This window comes from Acomys minous (assembly GCF_964271855.1).
Source record: "Acomys minous genome assembly, chromosome: 13".
NCBI lineage: Eukaryota > Metazoa > Chordata > Mammalia > Rodentia > Muridae > Acomys > Acomys minous.
Window position 1 is genome coordinate 17,690,743 of NC_140495.1, and position 20,231 is coordinate 17,710,973.

At 38.3% G+C, this 20,231-nt stretch overlaps 1 protein-coding gene across 6 annotated transcripts in view; it reads left to right on the plus strand.

The window, feature by feature from the left end:
* ATP2C1 (ATPase secretory pathway Ca2+ transporting 1) overlaps positions 1-20,231 on the plus strand; it is a 116,470-nt gene that overhangs the window by 69,586 nt on the left and 26,653 nt on the right. For all 6 annotated transcript variants that reach the window (XM_084754371.1, XM_084754374.1, XM_084754372.1 and 3 more), the window contains 11 exons: positions 572-633; positions 1,674-1,782; positions 5,752-5,907; positions 6,653-6,721; positions 7,656-7,731; positions 10,561-10,627; positions 14,425-14,549; positions 15,478-15,575; positions 17,043-17,138; positions 17,224-17,313; positions 19,744-19,848. In XM_084754371.1, coding sequence (XP_084610497.1) covers positions 572-633; positions 1,674-1,782; positions 5,752-5,907; positions 6,653-6,721; positions 7,656-7,731; positions 10,561-10,627; positions 14,425-14,549; positions 15,478-15,575; positions 17,043-17,138; positions 17,224-17,313; positions 19,744-19,848 — 1,053 coding nt within the window. The remainder of the gene's footprint in view (positions 1-571; positions 634-1,673; positions 1,783-5,751; positions 5,908-6,652; positions 6,722-7,655; positions 7,732-10,560; positions 10,628-14,424; positions 14,550-15,477; positions 15,576-17,042; positions 17,139-17,223; positions 17,314-19,743; positions 19,849-20,231) is intronic.

Consider the following 20,231-nt stretch of genomic DNA (forward strand, 5'->3'; position numbering starts at 1 on the left):
AAGTAGCACAGTGAGGGGGAGGATGTTTTTGAGCCATAGCTGTCAGTTACATGTGATTGCAGAACAGCACCAGAGGGCCTCTCAGAATGTGATTCAGGTGAAGGAGAAGTGAGTGTCAGAATAGTTCAACCATGTTGTTGTTTCCAACCAAACTGGTGTAGTTAGTGTGGGCTTAGGTCCTCAAAGCAAACATTACATATAGTTATTATTTTGACTTCCCTGGTCACTAAACACCAAATGTAAAATTAACTTAAAAATGAGACTCAATTATCTTAACTTTTATTGTACTCTTTGGATGTAATAATTGGCTTTCATTTTCTTCTAAACAATCTTAGATTTGCATATTGACTTTTATGTGTAATTGGGAATATTTAAATTTCATAATTATTTGATTACTATAATTTAGGGACAAGTTTTTATGGATTAGGAATATAGAGATAAATAAATCAAGATATGAATTGGGAGAAACTTTTAAGCAATAATTTAAGTTAATGTTTTTCTCTGAAAGTACTATATATATTTGAATTACTTTGTTTTTGTTAATACTAAATTTTACTTTTTGTTTAAATAGGAATATCGTTCAGAAAAGTCTCTAGAAGAACTGAGTAAACTTGTGCCACCAGAATGCCATTGGTATGATCCTTTCACTTGAAAGAGATTTCTATACCTTAAAAAATAGAAGTTGAATGTGACTAGCACTGTAAGCATTGTTGTTCCAGCTTTGTTTTAATATAAAGAAAAGACTATTGAATACGACAAAATCAGTGTAGCAAACATCCTACCATTGATGTTTTTGATACAGCTTTATTCAACAGGCTTTAGAGTAAATGTGTGTATGAGTGTGTGCATGTTTGTGTGTGTGTGTGAGTGTAGGCATGCACGGGCCGTGATGCACTTGGGAAGGTCAGAGAATTACTTCAGATGCTGGTATTCACCTTCTACAATGTTTGAGCAGAGTCTCTTGACCACCATGTATCCTGGCGCTCCTGGGAACTTGTGGGGTTTCTCGTTCTTTCTGCTTCCTGTCTTCCTGTAGGCGGGCAGGGATGTCGCTGATGCCTCTACTATGTGCAGTTTGGCTTGCTTGTGCTTAAGTGCTTTACCCATAGGTACTTTCTAGTGTGTAGGAGTGATTGTATGCTGAACACTGTAGGTAAATGATGAAAGCAGTGTGATGAAATACATCTGAAGATAGCCTCAATGTTCATGTTAGAATAGCTAATCAGCTTTGCCAATGATTCCCTCTCTCCATTACCCCCTTACCTGTGCTTTTTTTTTTTTTTAAATGACAGGTCTTACTATGTCATGATGCCTAGCTTTTTAAAATTTTGTCTTTAAAGATTAATTTTTAAGTTATTTAAAATTAATGTGTGTGGTGTGTACATGTGAGTGCAGTTTCTTGAGGAGGCAGGAAGTGTTGGATTCTCTTGTGCTGGAATGGTAGGCAGTTGTGAGTCATTTGCTGTGAGTGCTTGGGAACCAACGACACTTGAGCAATGTGTGCTTTTTAACCACGGTGCCATCTTTCTAGCCCAGCCTCTTAATTTTTATGTTTAACTTATCTCTTTGGAAGTAACAGTGTTTTTCTTAAGACAGAGTCACTGAAATTAAAAGTAATTTTAAAGAGAAATAGTATTGTTTTCTTACTGTGATAATTTCTGTTAATGCTGCAGTGTGCGTGAAGGAAAATTAGAGCATACACTTGCCCGAGACTTGGTTCCAGGTGACACGGTTTGCCTCTCTGTGGGGGACAGAGTTCCTGCGGACTTACGCTTATTTGAAGTAAGTTGAGGGCACGTGGATATTGATCAATTGAAGGTTTTGCAGTTTTAATGACTAACACATAGTTTATTTGAAATGTTTAGTATTCTGACTGAAGTAGTGACCAGCATAAATATGCTCCTTCCTATCCTCTTAATAGATTACAGTCTTTGGAGGTTTCCACTTAGTCAATTTGTTTGCATTTATGAACATCTGAGTTAGGTACTGTAGAAAACAGAAAGAGATGAATCCAGTTATGTGTGAACACAGATCAGTATGAAGTGTCACCCCTTGGGAACACTCAAAAGTAATTGCATGTACCTAATCTCTTGAGGCTTAGGACACACAGTGTACTATATTGACTGCTCACTCACAGGACTGACAGGACTGAGCTCTGGCTTACTACACTGCCCAGCATCACACGAGTATCAGATTGCAATCTTAGAAAGGAGCAAAGTAAAAACTGGAAGTATGTTTTTTACTGAGTCTTACTTCTCCGTGGCGACAGAGTTCTCTACCATCCCCTGGCGATGCATAGAGGTCACCTGGGTCACGGTCGGGTGGCTCAAGATTCTGTACATGCAACCAGCTCCTGCCAGACTTGCTGCTTCACCACCTCATTGCAGATTCACTGAAAATCCAGGGTTTATATTTTTGAGACAGGTTCTTTTGAATATAGATCTTTAAAGAGTATAGGTTCTTTAAATGTTCATCAGTCTGGCTCTTACAATGTAGATCAGGTTGTCCCCCTTCTTCCTCCATGTATTATAGGCTTGAAGCTACCACACTTGGCTTTAGTGTTTTAGAGATACAATTCACATATGATATGCACAGTTGAAGTGTAACACTTAGTGGATTTTAGTCTATTCAGAGCTATGTGACCATTTCCACAGTCTAGTACAGTTTCATAACTTTCTAGAGAAAACTCTTGTCTTTTAGCATTCACTGCGTTCTTACTTCTGACTGCTACTGATTTTTTGACACTAAAGTATGTTTGTTATTCTACACATTTCTTAATTTAAATAGAGTCATGTAATACATAGTTTTTTTTTTTTCTTTTGTTTTTTTTTTTGTCTGTTTCACTTAACAAGTTTTCAGGTACTTCATCTATTTTTATTGCCATATATTTTTCTATTTTATGGATATACACATAGTAAATTCAATCCACTTACACTTGAAGCATCTTGCTGTTTATGTTACTGCAGCCTGCTGCTGTCTGGGGGAATATATTTCTAGATCCCGCCACTCATGACTTCTTTGTCTGAGAAATTTCTCTGTGACTTCAAATGTAGGTATATAAAATATGTCTTTAAATCAAACATTAACAGATAATAAACCGCAAAGAACCATAAAATAATTCTTTAGTATGCATATATTCACTATTTATTAAAGGGAAAAACAAGTTTACCAGTGAGATGGAGGTACTTTTTAATTTTTACATAAAGAACTAAATTGTTGGCTGGAGAGATGGCTTAGTGGTTAAGAGCACTTAGGTTTGATTCCCAGCAATCACATATTGACTCACAACTATCAGCAACTCCAGTTATGGGGATCCGATGCTCTCTGGTGGCCTCTGTGAGCACCAGCCAATGCATGGAATGGCTATGCATATTTATTAGTCAGGGTTCTCTAGAGGAACAGAACTTTTAGAATGAGTATTTGTATATTCTACACACACACACACACACACACACACACACACACACATATACACACACACACATCTACACGTGAAATTTATTAGACTGGCTTACAGGCTCTGGTCCAGCTAGTCCGACAATGACTGTCTACCAGTGGAAGGTCCAAGAATCCATCCAGTAGTTGTTCAGTCTGTGATGCTGGATTCTCCACTGGCTTTCAGTATGTACTGGAATTCCAAGGAAGAGGCTGTAATGCCAGTGGACGTGCTAGTAAGTGCAAGGGCAAGAGCTATCAGGCAGTGAGAGAGCAAGCTTCCTTCTTCCATGTCCTTTATATAGACTGCCAGCAGAAGGGGTGGTCCAGATTAAAGGTGGATTTTCTCACCTCAAAGACCTGGATTAGAAAAGAAAAACATTCTAATCAAGAATTACATTCCTCACGGGTGTGTCCAGCACTTTGGGTATTAGTTAATTCCAGATATTGTCAAGTTGATAACCCAGAATAGCTATCACACCCCTGTTATATTCTTAGTGGTCATGCCTAGAAGATTTGCTTCCAGAGGGGAGAGTGCTCCTGCCAAGAGTCACAGCAAACATTCCATTGAACTGGAAGTTCAGACTGCCCCTTGGTGGGAACAGGAAGCAGAAGGTTTCCTAGTGAGCCACTAGGGGTGATAGTGAGTAGACGTCTTCTCTTTCTCACCCCTTGATTTCTGGACCTTGGATCCTGGCTCGGGGAGAAATCATACCATATATTGGACACTGATTCAAAACATATACTGCCGGCCTCTGGAGAACCTTGCCCTGCCCCCTAGTTGGCGATGTAATTGTGTCTCCAAAAGGCCGTTCTGTTTTTCTATCAGGCCAGGTGCTTGAAGGGTGGTAGGAAGCATAATAGGACCAGTGGATCATGAGCCTTCATTCCTTGCGCTGAGAAGTGAGTTACTTGGTCAGAAGCAATACAGTAATGGAATTCAGTATTATGGTGGATAAGGCATTCTCTCTATCTGTGGTGATTTTGGCAGATGCATTATGTGCAGGAAAGGCAGATTTGTAGCCAGAATAAGTGCTCCAGTAAGGTCAAAGCATTGTCATTTTCATGGAGGAAGTGCTCCAGTGTAGTGAAGTTGACAACCAAGAATAGCCATAACAGCTGGGCAAGCCTTTAATTCCAGTACTGTGAGTTCGAGGCCAGCCTGGTCTACAGAGTTCCAGGATAGCCAAGGCTATACAGAGAAACCCTTCTTTACTGAGGATCAAACCTGGTTCTTTTGGAAGAACAACCAGTGCTCCTAACTGCTAAACAATCTCTCCAGTCCCCAAGGCCATGTTTCTTAACTGTGTTTTCGTGGGATGGTATAACCATCTCTGGATGATTGCAGATAGTAGGCATGTTTTAAAAATTCTACTTATTCAAATTGCAGGCATCTTTTTCTTGTTTAAGGATTTGAGTCAGAAAATCAGCAATTTATAGCATTTACTAAGGGATAAACATAACTTCAAATGTCCTTAAATATTTGTGTATGTGTGGGTGCCTATGTAGGTGCCTTTGGAGGCACAAGACCAGCTTGGGTCTTATTCCTCAGGTGCTGTCCACTTTGTTTTGTGAGACAAGGCATCGCACTGGATCCTGAGCTCAGAGTAGTGTATGGTTGCTGGCCAGTGGGCCCTAGGCTCCTGTCTGCACTTCCTAGCCCTGGCATTACAAACCCATGCCACCATGCCTGACTTGATATGTGGTTTCTGGCTTACATTCAGATCCTCCCAGGGTGAAGGGGAAGTAAGAGGCTTTGCTGAGGCTTGTGTCTGGGCTTGTGTCAGCAACACACACACACACACACACACACACACACACACACACACACACACACACACACACACACAGTACAGCATTCACCTAGGGCTTCATTTGCTCCCTACACTTGGAAAATACTCTTTTATGGGCTTTGCTTTCAGAAACAGATCTAGATCACATAAGTGGCATTTTCTTTACCTTATATGGCATTTTCTGTGCTTAAAAAGGTGAACACTTTAAGACATGACAAAACTAAGCAATAATGTTTTGTTAGGAAAATTGGGTTCTTAGCTATAGCGCTTAGCTGTAGTGACAACTGTTTAGTTGTATTTTGAATTTTATGCTAACCTTTCTTTAGGGTAAGCATTCTTTGTTTTGTGTGTCAGACTTTGTTGACTTCATTTAACGTACATGGTTATACTGATCTGCTCTCCTAACGTAATGGATATAAAGCAAGAAGTAGCTAATGGCTGGAGTGTGAAGATTGGACGGTCATGAACTCCTGCAATGTGAAATGTACTGTAAATTAAACTTATGCAACATTTGTTTTCCAAGGCTGTGGATCTTTCCATTGATGAGTCCAGCTTGACAGGAGAGACAACTCCTTGTTCTAAGGTGACAGCTCCTCAGCCAGCTGCTACTAATGGAGATCTTGCATCAAGAAGTAACATTGCCTTCATGGGGACTCTGGTCAGATGTGGCAAAGCAAAGGTGATGATAATATTTCTCTTGAAAACAGCAGCTTCTTTATTAGTCCTTAAAAAAAACCTAAAAGATATCTCTCTGTGTGTATGTATATGTGTGGACACATGGGCCCCATGGCGTGTGCTTGGAGGTTGGGGCAACTTTATGAAGTCCCTTGTCTCTACCACTGTGTAGCTGCAGGGATTCAAATGCAGGCCATCAGACTTGGCAGCAAGAGCCCTTATTTGCTGACCTACACCACCCATTCATTCATTCATTCATTTATTCTTTTTCTTTCTTATTTTAATTTATTCTGTTCTTTCAGTTATTTTTATTTTTAATATAATACTTGATATAATGTTCTGACTACATTTTTTTTTAACCTAATGATGCATTTCAGCCATTTTGTTTCCTGGTTTCTAATATTTTTACCAACATAAAAGTCACCATTCATAAGAGCAGGAGTGGAATGGGGGACTACTAGAAGCAGCATTAAATGTTTATTAGTCTAAGACACTTGAAATTTAAAATATGGGCCCGAGATTTGGGTCAGTTTGTTTCCAAGCTGAATCATGAAAATTTACAAAGGAATTCAAGAATATCTCTCTCTCTCTCTATATATATGTATCAATCAGGTCTGGAGGTAAGACTGAAGAAAGAAAATGAGAGATATTTGTTCGACACCTCTTTCTCCCCTCCCCTTCCCTTTCTTCTTTATTTAATTAGCAGTAATTCTATCTGAATAGAAGTGAATTTCCGTTTTTCCCCTTAGGGTATTGTCATTGGAACAGGAGAAAATTCAGAATTTGGAGAGGTCTTTAAGATGATGCAAGCAGAAGAAGTGAGTGCTCACCATGTCAGCGGTTTGTTTCAGATCTGTCTTACGTGGAGAAGTCAGTGTTTATAGGTGGTTGGATGTGCTGTTCAGAACTATTTTCTTCAGGATATTGTTCATTATCTTTGCATTCAAACACACTTGGAAGTCCTGAGTTTACATTGTGATTATTCTAAAAGAGTATTTTTTTACTCATTGTTTATGTTAGAAAGATTTATAGCCAACGTTTGGGTAGGCGTTATTTCTTACAGAAAATAGTTCTGTTATTATGTTGGTATTTAATCTAATGTGTAGCCTGTACTCAGCACCTGTTCTGCCACTGAGGATTCCTGTTGATGTGCTTTTAACTCAGATCATATCTTCTACTCAGAATTTTAACACAGCTGTGTGTGTGCGTGCGCGCGCGCGCGCGCGTGTGTGTGTGTGTGTGTGTGTGTGTGTGAAAGTTGCATTTTGTAAGTGCTATGTTCTTCCGAAACCATTCAGATCTCTCAGCTCACTGAGCAAGACTCCCGTCTGTGATGTAATGTGTAGCAAGAAGCGTGGCAGTGGAAGCTCATGAAGAGGGTTAGCATGGCAGGGAGCCACAGGGTGAAACGTAACCCTGGGTGGCTAGCGAAGAAAATCAGAGATGGCAGGAGCAGCTGGTGCAGGGACAGCCTGGAGAAGCTGGAGGAGAGGTTTCCAGCTTGCTGGGAAGTATATCAGGAAGCCTCTTCAAGTAAGGCAGGGCTTTAAATGGAAAGCTTTCACTGTGTTGGTGTGGCCTGCACTGTGTGAGCATTGGCCGCAGTTGCTTCAGGGATGGTGAGAGTGCTAACCTCTAGAAGACTTACATGCTGCACTCAAGAATGTACCCTTAGCTACCTCACAGAGTTTCTGGCACCTGGAAAATACATTAAATTTAACTTACTGTGACAACCTTCTCCAATTTGTCAAGGCACCCAAAACCCCTCTGCAGAAGAGCATGGACCTCTTAGGCAAACAGCTGTCCTTCTACTCCTTTGGTATAATAGGTAAGAGGAGAGTGAGTATGTGCACATTTCTTACTTGGCCTCTCTGTTTTCTGGTTTTTACATGCTTGTTTATTTTGCTCACACTCGTGCACATGTTGGGAGGCCAGAGGACAACTCGGGAAGTCAGTTCTTTCCGTCACCATATGGCTTCTACTTATTGAACTCGTGTTGTTTCACATGATGACAAGCTCCCTTACCCACCAGGCCATTTCATTGCCTTCTTGGGTTTTCTGTTTTGAGTGTGAAGGGTAGAGTGATTTTTGTTCGCATGTTTCCTTTCCACTTGGTATTGATTTTTTAAAATTATAAAACAACTCTGGAAACATAAAACCAGAATTGTGTAATACCTGTATACGGTCAGTGAGCATTTCTCTAAACATTTTAATATTTGTCTTCCTAGCTATGATAGTGTTGATGGCGCTTCTTCTTGTCCCTTGCTTTTTCTCCCCTCTTCCCTCCCTCCCTGCCTTTCTCCCTTCCTTCCCTCCTTCCTTCTTGCCTGCCTGTCTGCTTGTCTGCCTTCTTTCTTTCTGTTTCAGATATTCTATCATAAACATCTTGCCATTAAGTAGATGATGATGTAAAGCAAATTTAAAGATAGTGTAGTATTCTGTTTACTTAGATTTTCTGATTGTTTTTAATTCATAGATGTTATTCTTTCGGTACAGATATTAATAGCATATTGTAACTATTGTTCATTTTATTGGAATACGTTTTTAGAAGTAAAACTTTTGAGGTAATAGATGTCCAAGTAATTTTAAGTTTGGATCATCATAGGTATTTTCCATCTTCACATTTATAAAAATGTCTAAGAATCTAGCCATAGACATATTCTTAATTCTTTTTGTTTAAATTTTTGCTTTGCTTTCTTTTTTGTGCTGATGATTGAACCTAGGGTCTCACAAATACTAGTCAAATGCTTACTTTAGAACTACACTTCCAGCCACCATATAAGTTTAAATTTTAATGCTCTATTTTACTACTAAGGTAACATGTAGACCATGATAGTTTCAAATTTACTTTGTAGCCAAAGATGACCTTGAATTCCAGGTCTTCCTGTACTTCTCAAAGGTTAGGATTGCAGGACTGTGACACTATGCCTGGCCTACTTTTACCATCTCCTTTAAAGATTATCTGCTCCACAGCAAGGTACTTAGAGGAGAACCTGTTATTTTGGTAAATGGATATAGTATCATTTGAATACATATTCTTACACCTTTAGATGAGTGCAGCTCTCATCTCCAAACGAGAAGCTGCTTTAGACAGTGGTTGAGGGAGAGACTCAATTGGTCAAAGTGCAGAATAAGTGACTGGAGTGCTCAGCCCTAAACAAGACATCTATAGCACACTGCCAGTAAGGTTAGGAATATGTAGACGAGTGGCAGAAAGTTTGTAAGAGTCAGAAATAGTGTCTTCAGAAGGTGACAGGGCCGTTGTAGTCATTGATTCACAGCAGCTGTAGTTGCCTGAATGAGACGTCTACAAGATCAAGCCTGTCCGCATTCTAGTGTGGCTAGGGGAAGGGGCTCATGAAGCTGCACTCCTGACTGAAGAGCTACTGGCAAGCATGGCTGCTGAGTAGAGTCAGTTTTGATCAAGCGTGTGGCACCTGGGAGGTTATCCATGCTCAAATGGATGGCCCTACACCATGTGCACAAGAGCAGCACTAATTGGGCTCAGTGGATTATGAAACTTTACTAAAAGCTAATTATTCCAGTACTATCAATTTTATAATGAAAGAAACGAAGACTTGAAGTTTGGTGGGAATATGTATCCAAGAGGAGCTGGAGAGAGGAAGGGTAGATAGGAAAAAACTACAGTGTATACATGTATGAAATTCTCAAAGAACAAATAGAAAGTATCAAAATGAAATCTTAACCGTTTAAGAAGAAAGTGGTATAGTATATTGAGTGGTGTATAGATGGTGTCAGCTTTGCTTGGAATTGTGTAAAAGCACCTTTTGTTTTTATATCAGTTAATAATTTACATTTAAACAAAATACTTATTCTTAAAATTGTATCTTAAGTTAGAGTTGTAACTTTCTTACTGAAAGTCAGTTATCCCAAGTAATGTCAATTTTATAATTCATCATTTGATGTTTTGGAATGATACCTTTATCATATATAAAGTACATATATTAATTTATTACTTTAGAATTTTACTGTAGATTTTCCCTGATTCTCCCATTGTTTTTATTATAATTCTCAGTGTTTTAAAGTCAGTAATGCACTTTAAGGCAATCTTTTCCTTGTGTAGTTTCAGTGAAATAACCCCTAAAATACCTGTTTTCTTTATATCTGTTTAGTGATCATTTGTCTCCTTGGGAGGTAGAAAGATAATGCTTTTGCTTTTAGCTGATGTACTTTCTATTCGGTTACTGTTATTTACAGGAGCTTTTAGTGAATTTGATAAGTTGAAGAGGATTTTAGTAAGAAATCTCAGTCTCTTTAAGGTAGTTCTAAATACACCTTTATATGAAGTGCAAACTTGATGTGTGATGTCTGCATATTGATATATGTAAAGTAAAATTAGTGTTAAGTTTGCAAAGTTGATAGTAAATGTAAGACCTATATGTTTTATAGATCTACTTCCTATGCCATCCTATGAAGTGCTGTCTGTGCTTTGAGAGACGAATGGGAACAGCAGAGCCTCTGCAGTGCCCATTCAGGACAGCTTCTGGGGACTGTACTCCTCCTGCTTAGTGATTTCTGCAAAGCCTCCGTTGTGATCTGATACACTTTTCCTTCTCTGTCAAGAGACTTTTCTTGTACCCTTGAACTTGTTAATCTGTCCTTTGTAGGTAATTATAAGTGTTTGATTTTGTTGTAGGTATCATCATGTTGGTTGGCTGGTTACTAGGAAAAGACATTCTGGAAATGTTTACTATTAGTGTAAGGTAAGTTCTAATATGCGTTTGTAGATGCAGGCTCTTGCTTCTCTTTTCTTGTAGAATTTACTTCATTATGGGGATTGGCTTTGTATGGAGTTCATTAGAGTATATAATGTCTCTACTTAGTTCAAAAGTCATATCCTATGTCTCTGTGTGTATAGTATACATATAGTTATAATATTTGCCTCACAAAAGCCATATGTTGAAGTAATGGTCATGGGAAAAGAGAAATCTATTTATTTGTCAGTGGAGAAAAAGAAGACTACATGACTGGACTGTTAACTCACTACTATATTTTTGTATATAACTAGAAAGGAAATGTTCAAAAGTTCATAGTATAAAATAGAAAACCATACTGTATTAATTGAATAATCGGCCTTCAAAGAAAAAGAAAATCTCTAAACACCAAGTATCTTTTGTCATCTATGGAAAAGGGATAGGTTATTGTAGAAAAACATTAAAGAACAAAGAATTTCTAGAAATGTAAGATCTTGATAGCTGAAATTAATAATTCAGCACGAAGTTCAAGAGAGAAAACAGAAAAACAAAACCCCCAAAAGATAATGAGATAAAAGTAACAAGAATAATTTCAGCAAGTATCATTTCTAACAAAGAAATAAGAGAAAATCATGCCAGAAACAATATCAGTATCTTCTCAAAATAAAGTGCAACCTGGAGAGATGGCTTAGAGGTTAAGGGCACTGACTGCTCTTCCAGTGGTCTTGAGTTCAATTCCCAGCAACCACATGGTGGCTCACAACCATCTATAATTAGATCTGCTGCCTCTTCTGGCAGGCAGGTGCACATGCAGGCAGAACATTGTATACATAATAAATAAATAAAAATTTTTTTTTAAAAGTGCATCCTGGTCGGTGGAGACTTTGTCATATACCAAGCCAGATGGAGAAGTCTGTAGGTTGCAACCCCTGTCATTGTGAGCCTAGGAACACAAGCCAGCTACAGCAGAAGTCTACTTAGTTGTCCTCAGACTCCTCAGTATCTGTGATTTCCCACTGCAAGTTGTAATAGCGCTGTAACTCAGCACTTCACAGAGCACATCTGATACAGCAGGGTCAGTTCAGAGAGCGCTCCAGCAGCAGAACATGCAGCTGTTTCCTCCCAGAGCACATCTGATAGCTGTGCGGGTTCAAAGAAATGCTCCTGCAGCAGAGCATGCAGCTGTTCCCTCCCAGAGCACATCTGATACCTGTGCAGGTTCAGAGAAATGCTCCTGCAGCAGAGCATGTAGCTGTTCACTCAGGCACACAGGCATGAAGATTCAAGTTCAGGCATCCCCTTGGGTTACAGTGGCCTCATTTACCACAGAGTGCTTGCAAGATGCAGTTTATTTAAAAGAGTCACTGTGCTTAGGTAACATGTAACTGTGTCTTCTTGTAAAATAATTGTTTTTCTCAGCTCAGAGAAAGATTATCAGCAGGTCCCTTATTATAAACGGTGTGACCCAGCAAAATTGGACAATACTTCTTATCAGGTTACTGGGGAACAGAATTAGAGAGTTAGTCAGGTGAAGAAGGGGAAACATTTTATTCACTTTTCATCTATGGCAACATCAGAGTACATCTGAAGATGGTAGGACATTGATGATTAACAACAGAGGAAAATTATTATAAGTAATTGATGGCCTGCTCAAGTATTAGTTCAATCAGTTAAAAGTAGCAAATGCTCAGGATATTTGTGAAGGGAAGAAAAAGGGAAAAGATGACATGTGGGTATCCAAGAAAGGATAGAACTCACCTAGGCAACGTAAGGAAAAGGAATTCTAAGTAGCATTTCTCTGTAGTCGACCAGGATGGAAAAGTTCAAATATTAAAACAAAATAAAACAAAACAAAGGACACAGTATTTATTTCCAGAGGACAAATTGAGTAGATTATAAGGAATATATTAGAAAGAAAAGAGATACCTTCTCTCAAAGGTATTTGTGACATCGTAAAGGAGCTAGAGCATACGCCAAAACTCTTGTTTTAAAAAGTGTGTGTTGTGGGGGGCATTACATATGAAATAAAGGTGGGGAATATATTTGATGTACTGTTAGCATATGATAGAACTTCAGTATTCTCCCTACCCCTTTTTTAAACTAATTCTGCATTCACAGAATTTTGCTATTTCTCCAGGATATTTCAACATTCTAAAAATTAAAAAGAAAAGTAGTAGAGTAAAAGCTATGGGTCCATTGGACTCATGTGTTAATACATGATTCAGGAAGGAACTGCTAGTGATCTAATGTTTCTTGTTTCTTGAAACGTTTTGCTTTTACCACTTTAAGAATTGAACAATTATTTCTGTATGTACCAAAATGACTGATGTAAAAAGTAGAATGATGGAATTGCCTGGAAGTAGAAGATTGATGTAGTAATAAATTATCAATATCTTATTATCCTTTAGGGTTTTTTGACCAGTATATCCCACTATCATAAAAGAAAGTATAAAAGAATAGAGATGGCCTTTATAGGTGGGCTTTTCTTAAATAAAAAAAAAAATCACTTAATTTTGGGACATTCATTAAACAAAAGTGAGAATTCTGGAGTTTTGTACCATAATGGCAAAGAAGAAAATGGACAGATAGCTAAACAGTTATCAGACAAAAGAGAATACAGAAAACCAGATAGAAATTCTTTGGGCTTTAAAATGGGTGAAGTTAGCCATGTAATTGAAGTATAAGGGCTATAAACTCTTGAGGTGATGAGTGAGTGGTGTGTTTTTAAGGACAAATGAAACTGACCCTTTCTCCCCGTTATTTCTGTAGCAAAAAATCCAATAAGAGTTTAGACCGTTCCTTTTTGCTAAGACAATATATGATGGCTTCCTTTCATTTTTAATGATGCTCATTTTTGTTCTCTTATACTACTTATCTGTAAGTGGAGAAAGTCTGATTGTAAGGGTGATTAGAAAAGAAATGTTATTCAGAAATGCGAAAATTACCACTGTAACTGATGTTTCAAAATCTAAGAACAGAAATATTTCACAGTTATATAAATTGTGACTGTCTTTCCCATCAAGTTGGGAGCCTCATTATTTTTGGAAGTGTTTTTTTTTTTTTTTTTTTTTTTTTTTTTTGCTGATAATATAACTGCAGAAGTACCTGGCTGGGTATAGTGGCTCATGTCTGCTACCTAGCTGAGGCAGGAGGATCATGAATTTGCAGCTAGCCCAGGGTAGTAAGACCCTAGCATACGAAAAGTAAAAAGCAACCCCAAACCCCAAGACCATCAAAGAAGAACCAGGATTGTAAGAATCTGTTAGGAATGTTTTTTGAAATCTGTTTAGGCTTCATTAATAGCAGTTGGGCAGTCCGCTGTACTAGAGTATGTAACCTACTTCAGGTACACAGACTGTCAAAACAAGGAATAGCTTTTGAGTAAGATTAAAGGAATTATAGCAAAGCTGTTTGTAATCTATTCTTCTGTATGTTACTTGTTTTAAATGACTTAAGAGTTAATGATTGAACAGGCTTGTTGATGTGGATTATAGGCCATGATGCGCGCTCTTTCTTGGTCTAGTAAGGGCTAGTGGAAGCCCAAGAGCAAAAGATTTCATTTCACCTTGTTCAAATGAGAGGTAGAAGGTAGTATGTGTGTATAACCCTTCAGGGTGTTCAGTCTGCCAAGTATTTCTAAATGTTGCTTGTTTCAGCCTTTATAATCAGCCTCTTAATAAAGAATGAGAAAGTAAATTGTGGCTACAGAAATAGCACAGAATGTTAATGTTAGGAAGCAGGAGTAGGAATTACTGTTGTGACATTAGTAAACTTAACTTTTCATACTGTATATTTATTGCTTATAGTTTGGCTGTAGCTGCAATTCCTGAAGGTCTGCCTATTGTGGTCACAGTGACACTAGCCCTCGGTGTTATGAGAATGGTGAAGAAAAGGGCTATTGTGAAGAAACTGCCGATTGTTGAAACGCTGGGTAAGGGTGTGAAGAGCACTGAGGTAGAGAGTCACTGCACTTTACAGTTTCCCTGTTATTAATGTCATAGTGATGCTGGGCCTAAGGAGTGATGGGTGTGGTTTTAGTAATCAAAATAAGCAATTAAAAATTCATTTCTCAAGCAGAATCTTTATACATTATGGAGTATGTTAATACTTAGATCATGTTTTGGTTTTCATATTACAAATGAAGTCTTGGAGCAAATGTAATAAAATGTTTTTGCTTCTTTCTTTTTGTTTTTGACAGTTGATAATTACAGAGCTCAAAAATTCCTGCTCTGGTTGACTTTGTTTATAGTAAGAACAATGAGTACTTCCTAGTTATAGTGATGGAAGGGTTTTAGTCTTAAAACATCACAGAACTTCTTTTAAAAACAGTTTGGAGCCGGACATTGTGGCCCACGCCTTTAATCCCAGCACTCAGGGAGGCAGAGGCGGGTGGATCTCTGTGAGTTTGAGGCCAGCCTAGTCTACAAAGGAAATCTATGCCAGCCAAGGCTACACAGAGAAACCCTGTCTCAAACAAACAAACAAACAAACAAACAAACAGTTTAGCTGTCCAAAAATGCTTTAAATTCAATATCTTGTTTGTAATACCCTGGCTGAAGAAATTATGTGGGTTTATAAGTTGGACTCTTTCAAACTTCCTAGAAAATGTATTCTGAATGTCATTGGCCAAAACCAGTGTGAAGCAGCTTTCTAGGAACTAAGAAAAATTAAACATCTAAAATTTGTTTTTGACTTCAGAACCTTTACCTTATGACAAAGCAAACATAATGTAAGAAATTATAATTACCAATGACTTGTGAATTTAGAGGACTAGAATGCTGTTTCCAGGTGTTCTGTTCCTTTTTTTAGGTACCCTGTTTTTCTTATTCTTGTGGTGATACCCAGTGATTTATTTTTAGGCTGTTGTAACGTGATTTGTTCAGATAAAACTGGAACACTGACGAAGAATGAAATGACCGTTACTCACATATTTACTTCAGATGGCCTGCATGCTGAGGTATTCAGTTTTATGTTTTAAAAAATAGCCTTAAAAAATAACCCCAAACTTCCTTGTTAGTAGTAAATTTAGTGTGTAAAATGCTTAGCAATTCCAGTGTTTTATCTCCGAAGTCTCTGCTTCAAATGTGATCTTATCACTCATTTCACGTTGTGTGTACAATTTAGAAGCTTGGATCCCCTGGCATTTAACTCACCCCTCCATCCGCTCCTCACCAAGTCTGCCAGTGTGGACCTGGTGAGTTACCTGCTTGTCTTGTTTGTAGCCAGCTTCTCTAGGCCATGCCACACGTCTCACCTGGCCTTCTGAGGCGTCCTTTCCAGTGGTCTTCTATGTATTTATTTTGGTTCCCACACTCTGCGTACTTTGAGAGCCTTTTGTAGAGATGCAGTGAGCACATCACCCTAAGTTAACTCAGTGGTCCTCCGTTGTGCTGAGGATTCTCAACTGTGACCCTTAAGGTGCTGTGCAGCCTCTTACTTCCTTCTCCAGCCTTGGCTACCTTCCCATTGTCTATGGTACAGAAAACATACTAGCTTCATCGTTCTTTCTGTGTGGTAGAATTTCCCCTGTGACTCTGTGTAAAATAGCCTTTTTGTCTTTGGTTTTGATTCTACCCACCCCCTTCAAGAAAGCCTTGCTGAACACTGAGAACTGGCCCTATGCTGACTGACCATTTGCTGCATTTTTTCTTTGCATTCCAGTTTTTATTCCAGCCCAAAATTTCTTTCCTCTTTTCTTTTAGATGGTGAGTTGTTAAGAGCAGGAGCTGTGTTAACCATCCCAGGGCTACCCATGTCATAGTAAACACTTGAATGAATCAATAAATGAATGCCTATATAAATTTAACACATTGACGATCTCTGTACTGTACTTCTTTCAGAAGCTAGCGGAAGGCTAGTTCTAGGCTCTCCCGGTCTTTGTGGGCTCTCTGATTAGAATATTCTTAATAGTAGTTATGAAGGGCACAGAATTTTAAACTGTACAGATAATTCATCAAATAAAACAAGCATTAGAAAAATTGGCAGAAGGTTATACTTGGATTTGTTAAGGTCTGTTTTATGTAGTCCTAAAACTGATATTATTGAGTCTTATTGAATTGATTATTGACTATTAAAGTGAGATTGTTGAATCTAGGTTATTAGGTTTGATCAAGGATACGTGATGCTGTTATGTGCTCCTCTTTCAGAAGGGTAGTTGGATAATCTATGCTTGTATATATGGCAAACAGGATATTAGTTTCTCTTCAGAGTCCATCATTTTATGTTAAACATGAATGATTGCTCTTATTTTTTCTTCTAAATTTTATTATTTTCATTGTGATAGTTGTTTAGCTAGATTCTAGCCACTTGGGATACGTGGCACTTTTCTCATGATTTTTAGGATGGCCATATGGTGTGCTGTCAGAGCAGGCTGCCATTAAGTTAAGTACTGTTTGTGTTATTAATCTCACTTCATGTTCCTCAGGTTACCGGAGTTGGCTATAATCAGTTTGGTGAAGTAATTGTGGATGGTGATGTTGTTCATGGATTCTATAATCCAGCTGTTAGCAGAGTTGTTGAGGTAAAATTATATTGTCCAAAAGTTAACTTGCTTAGTGATGACAAGCCAGAATGATGAGTTTATAGTTCTAATGCATTTCTTTTAGGCGGGCTGTGTGTGCAATGATGCTGTAATTAGGAACAACACTCTGATGGGAAAACCAACTGAAGGAGCCTTAATTGCTCTTGCGATGAAGGTATGTGTTTGTTATCTTTGGCATGTGGGATATTATCCTGCCAGCTGAGTGCAAGGCCTTTCAGAATCATCACTACTCTGTTTTTGGATATTCAGCAAGAATATTGTCTAAACTGCATTGGAGAACAGTTAAATATACAGAGCAGAACCACTTCAGTGTAACTTACTCCTCACTGCAGGCTGTGGACTAGTGACCAATGATGGATATGTTTTTAATTTGAAAAGCTTTCTAAGTTTGTGTAGTTGTTGTTAAATACTTGCACATGAGCAAAAGATAATATTCTGATATACTTTTGTACCTTTACATTAGTAAAAGATAAAATTCTCTAGGAACTTCATATACCAATCTTAATGCAGTAATAGGAAATCAGCTTTTCCTTTCCGATAGATATGGCCTTCCTTTTACCTATTTCCCAAAGTCAGTGCTATTAAAATCTGTGCTTGGGAGAAGATGTATTGCTCCGTATCCAGCCTATAACCTAAATTTACATTGGTTTCAGTGAGAAACCTGTTAGTTACATAAGTAAAGCAACCTTTCCCACTTTTAAGAGTAGTTTGAGAAAACACTGAAATTTGAATAAAGCAGGATTCCTGGGAATCTCACATACAGTTGCAAGTTACTACAACATTTAATTCAGAAGAAGATGATCACTGGATTTACTTAGTCACTCACTTGTTCATTTTAATGTATATAATAGAGATTAAACCCAGGACCTTCCATATGGCAGACAAGTACTCTAACTCTGAGATAAGCCACTGCCCAATAGTTTTAGAATATATATGCTTTCCCTATAGAAAAGTACAGCTCTCTATCATCTGTCCTTATAAGTAAAAAACATGTACAGCTTTTATAAGAATAAAAAAAATCAGATATCAGTTATTCCCTGTGTTTCTGTTTACTAGCTGCTTCTTTCAGGCATTAATACTGACATCCCTGGAACAAAGAAAAGGCAGAGCAAGTTCAAAGCTGATGGCTTGACTTTAAAGGACAAGCAAGGGCTTAGTGAGCATAGCTAGGAAGGAGCTAGAATGAAAGCATGAAGGAATAAGTAGGTATAGAGCAAATGCGTCAAGACTAATCCTTTGGCTAATGTGGAAGGAGTGAAAGGTGTTTGGTAAAGAGAGAAATGGTTAAATAGACGGTAGTTGGTGGGTATATGAATGCCAAGAGAATCTGAACATATTTCTGAAGAAAATAGCATGGACTTTTTAATAGTTCTAAAATACATTTGAATATTTGGAATAAGAGACAAAGGAATCAAAGAAGTGGGAGTGAGAACCAACCACTATATGACATTAGTAGTTATGATTTATAGAGTGATGAGTATTGTATTACAAAACTTCCTAGGACCTAGGGAGAAACACAACAGTCTCTCTCTCCTTCGCTCTCTTGCGGTGTGTGTGCGCACACACGCACACACACAGGTACATACATGCCTGCGCATGTGTGCCCACATACACACACATGTGCACACACACATGCACACATGTACAATATACTCAACTGAGATAGGAAACCCATGACAGACCAAACCATAGACACTATCAAAGTCCGACTTGGTGAACCAATGAGTTCTGTTGGAGTTACTTACAGTTGCAGAAGTGACCTAAAGACTGCTGCATCACCAAGGCCCCCCCCCCCCCCCCAGTGTGCATGGCAGAGCTCAAAAGCAGGGAAATCTGGAGCATCCTGCATAGCCAGGAGCCTCTTAAACAGGCTGGAGAGTGTTCTTTCCAAGTGACTCTGATTTAAAACTGTTCTAGGTAGCTCAGTTGGTTTCTGCTTCTTCTAGGCAACTAACTGGTCTCGGTTGTCTTTGTAGTTTAGCTTGTCTGAAAGCGGCTCTCAGCTGTCTTTATTGCTTAGTCTTGGAGGGAGGGGCATAGTCCATCTGGTCAGTTTCAGGGACTTCCTGAAGTTCTTTTGGTTTGTTTACTTTCTCTGCAAGATGGAATGTTTCAATCTGATAAACACTTTCACAATAGTGTACTAAAGTCTTGGGATGAAGGTGATAGCAACAGACAAGAAACATCACAGTTGCTAATAAGTGAAGAGTTAAATATGAAACTTTTCTTGAGTAAAAAAAGTTCATCTTTATTATTTATTGGTTACATGTTTATTTATTATTATGTTATTTTCTTCTAGAATTTGAGCTGCTGGGGAGATTAATACAGTTTATGTGAAGGCTTGGTATACATATAATCTAGTATTCTGTCTGTATAGCAGCCAGGCTTTCCTGTTGAAATTAAGTGCTGCTCTTCAGGGAAATGCAGTCTATAGAGAGAACATTACTATTCTTTCACCAATACTTGGGAGAGGATCCATTTATGTTAACTCAACATGTTTAAGTTGTGATTTGCATTGCTTGTTAAAGGCAAAAACAAACACATGTTCGTTAGAATTAATTTTATTTTTGTTTTGGTCTTACAGATGGGACTTGATGGACTGCAACAAGACTACATCAGAAAAACTGAATACCCTTTTAGTTCTGAGCAAAAGTGGATGGCTGTTAAATGTGTACACCGAACGCAACAGGTATCGCTCTCTTTAAAAATGTTTGTACAGAATTCTATCATTTGGGAGGCTGAAGTAGGATTGCTGCAAGTGTGAGGTCAGCTGCATAGTATGTTCCAGGCTAGCCTGGGCTATAGGGTGAGGCTCTATCTCATACCCACTTCAAAACAATAAAAGAGCACATCCAATTCAGCTTAGGGGACAACTTTATTTTTTAATCTACCATTAGATCCCGCAAATTGCTGTATCTAATAGGTCCTGTTGCCTTAGAGCAGTGGTTCTCAGTCTTTGAATTGTGACCCATTTGGAGGTTGCATATTAGATATCCTGCATATTAGATATTTATATTATGATTCCTAGCAGTTGCAAAATTACAGTTATGAAGAAGCAATGAAAATGATTTT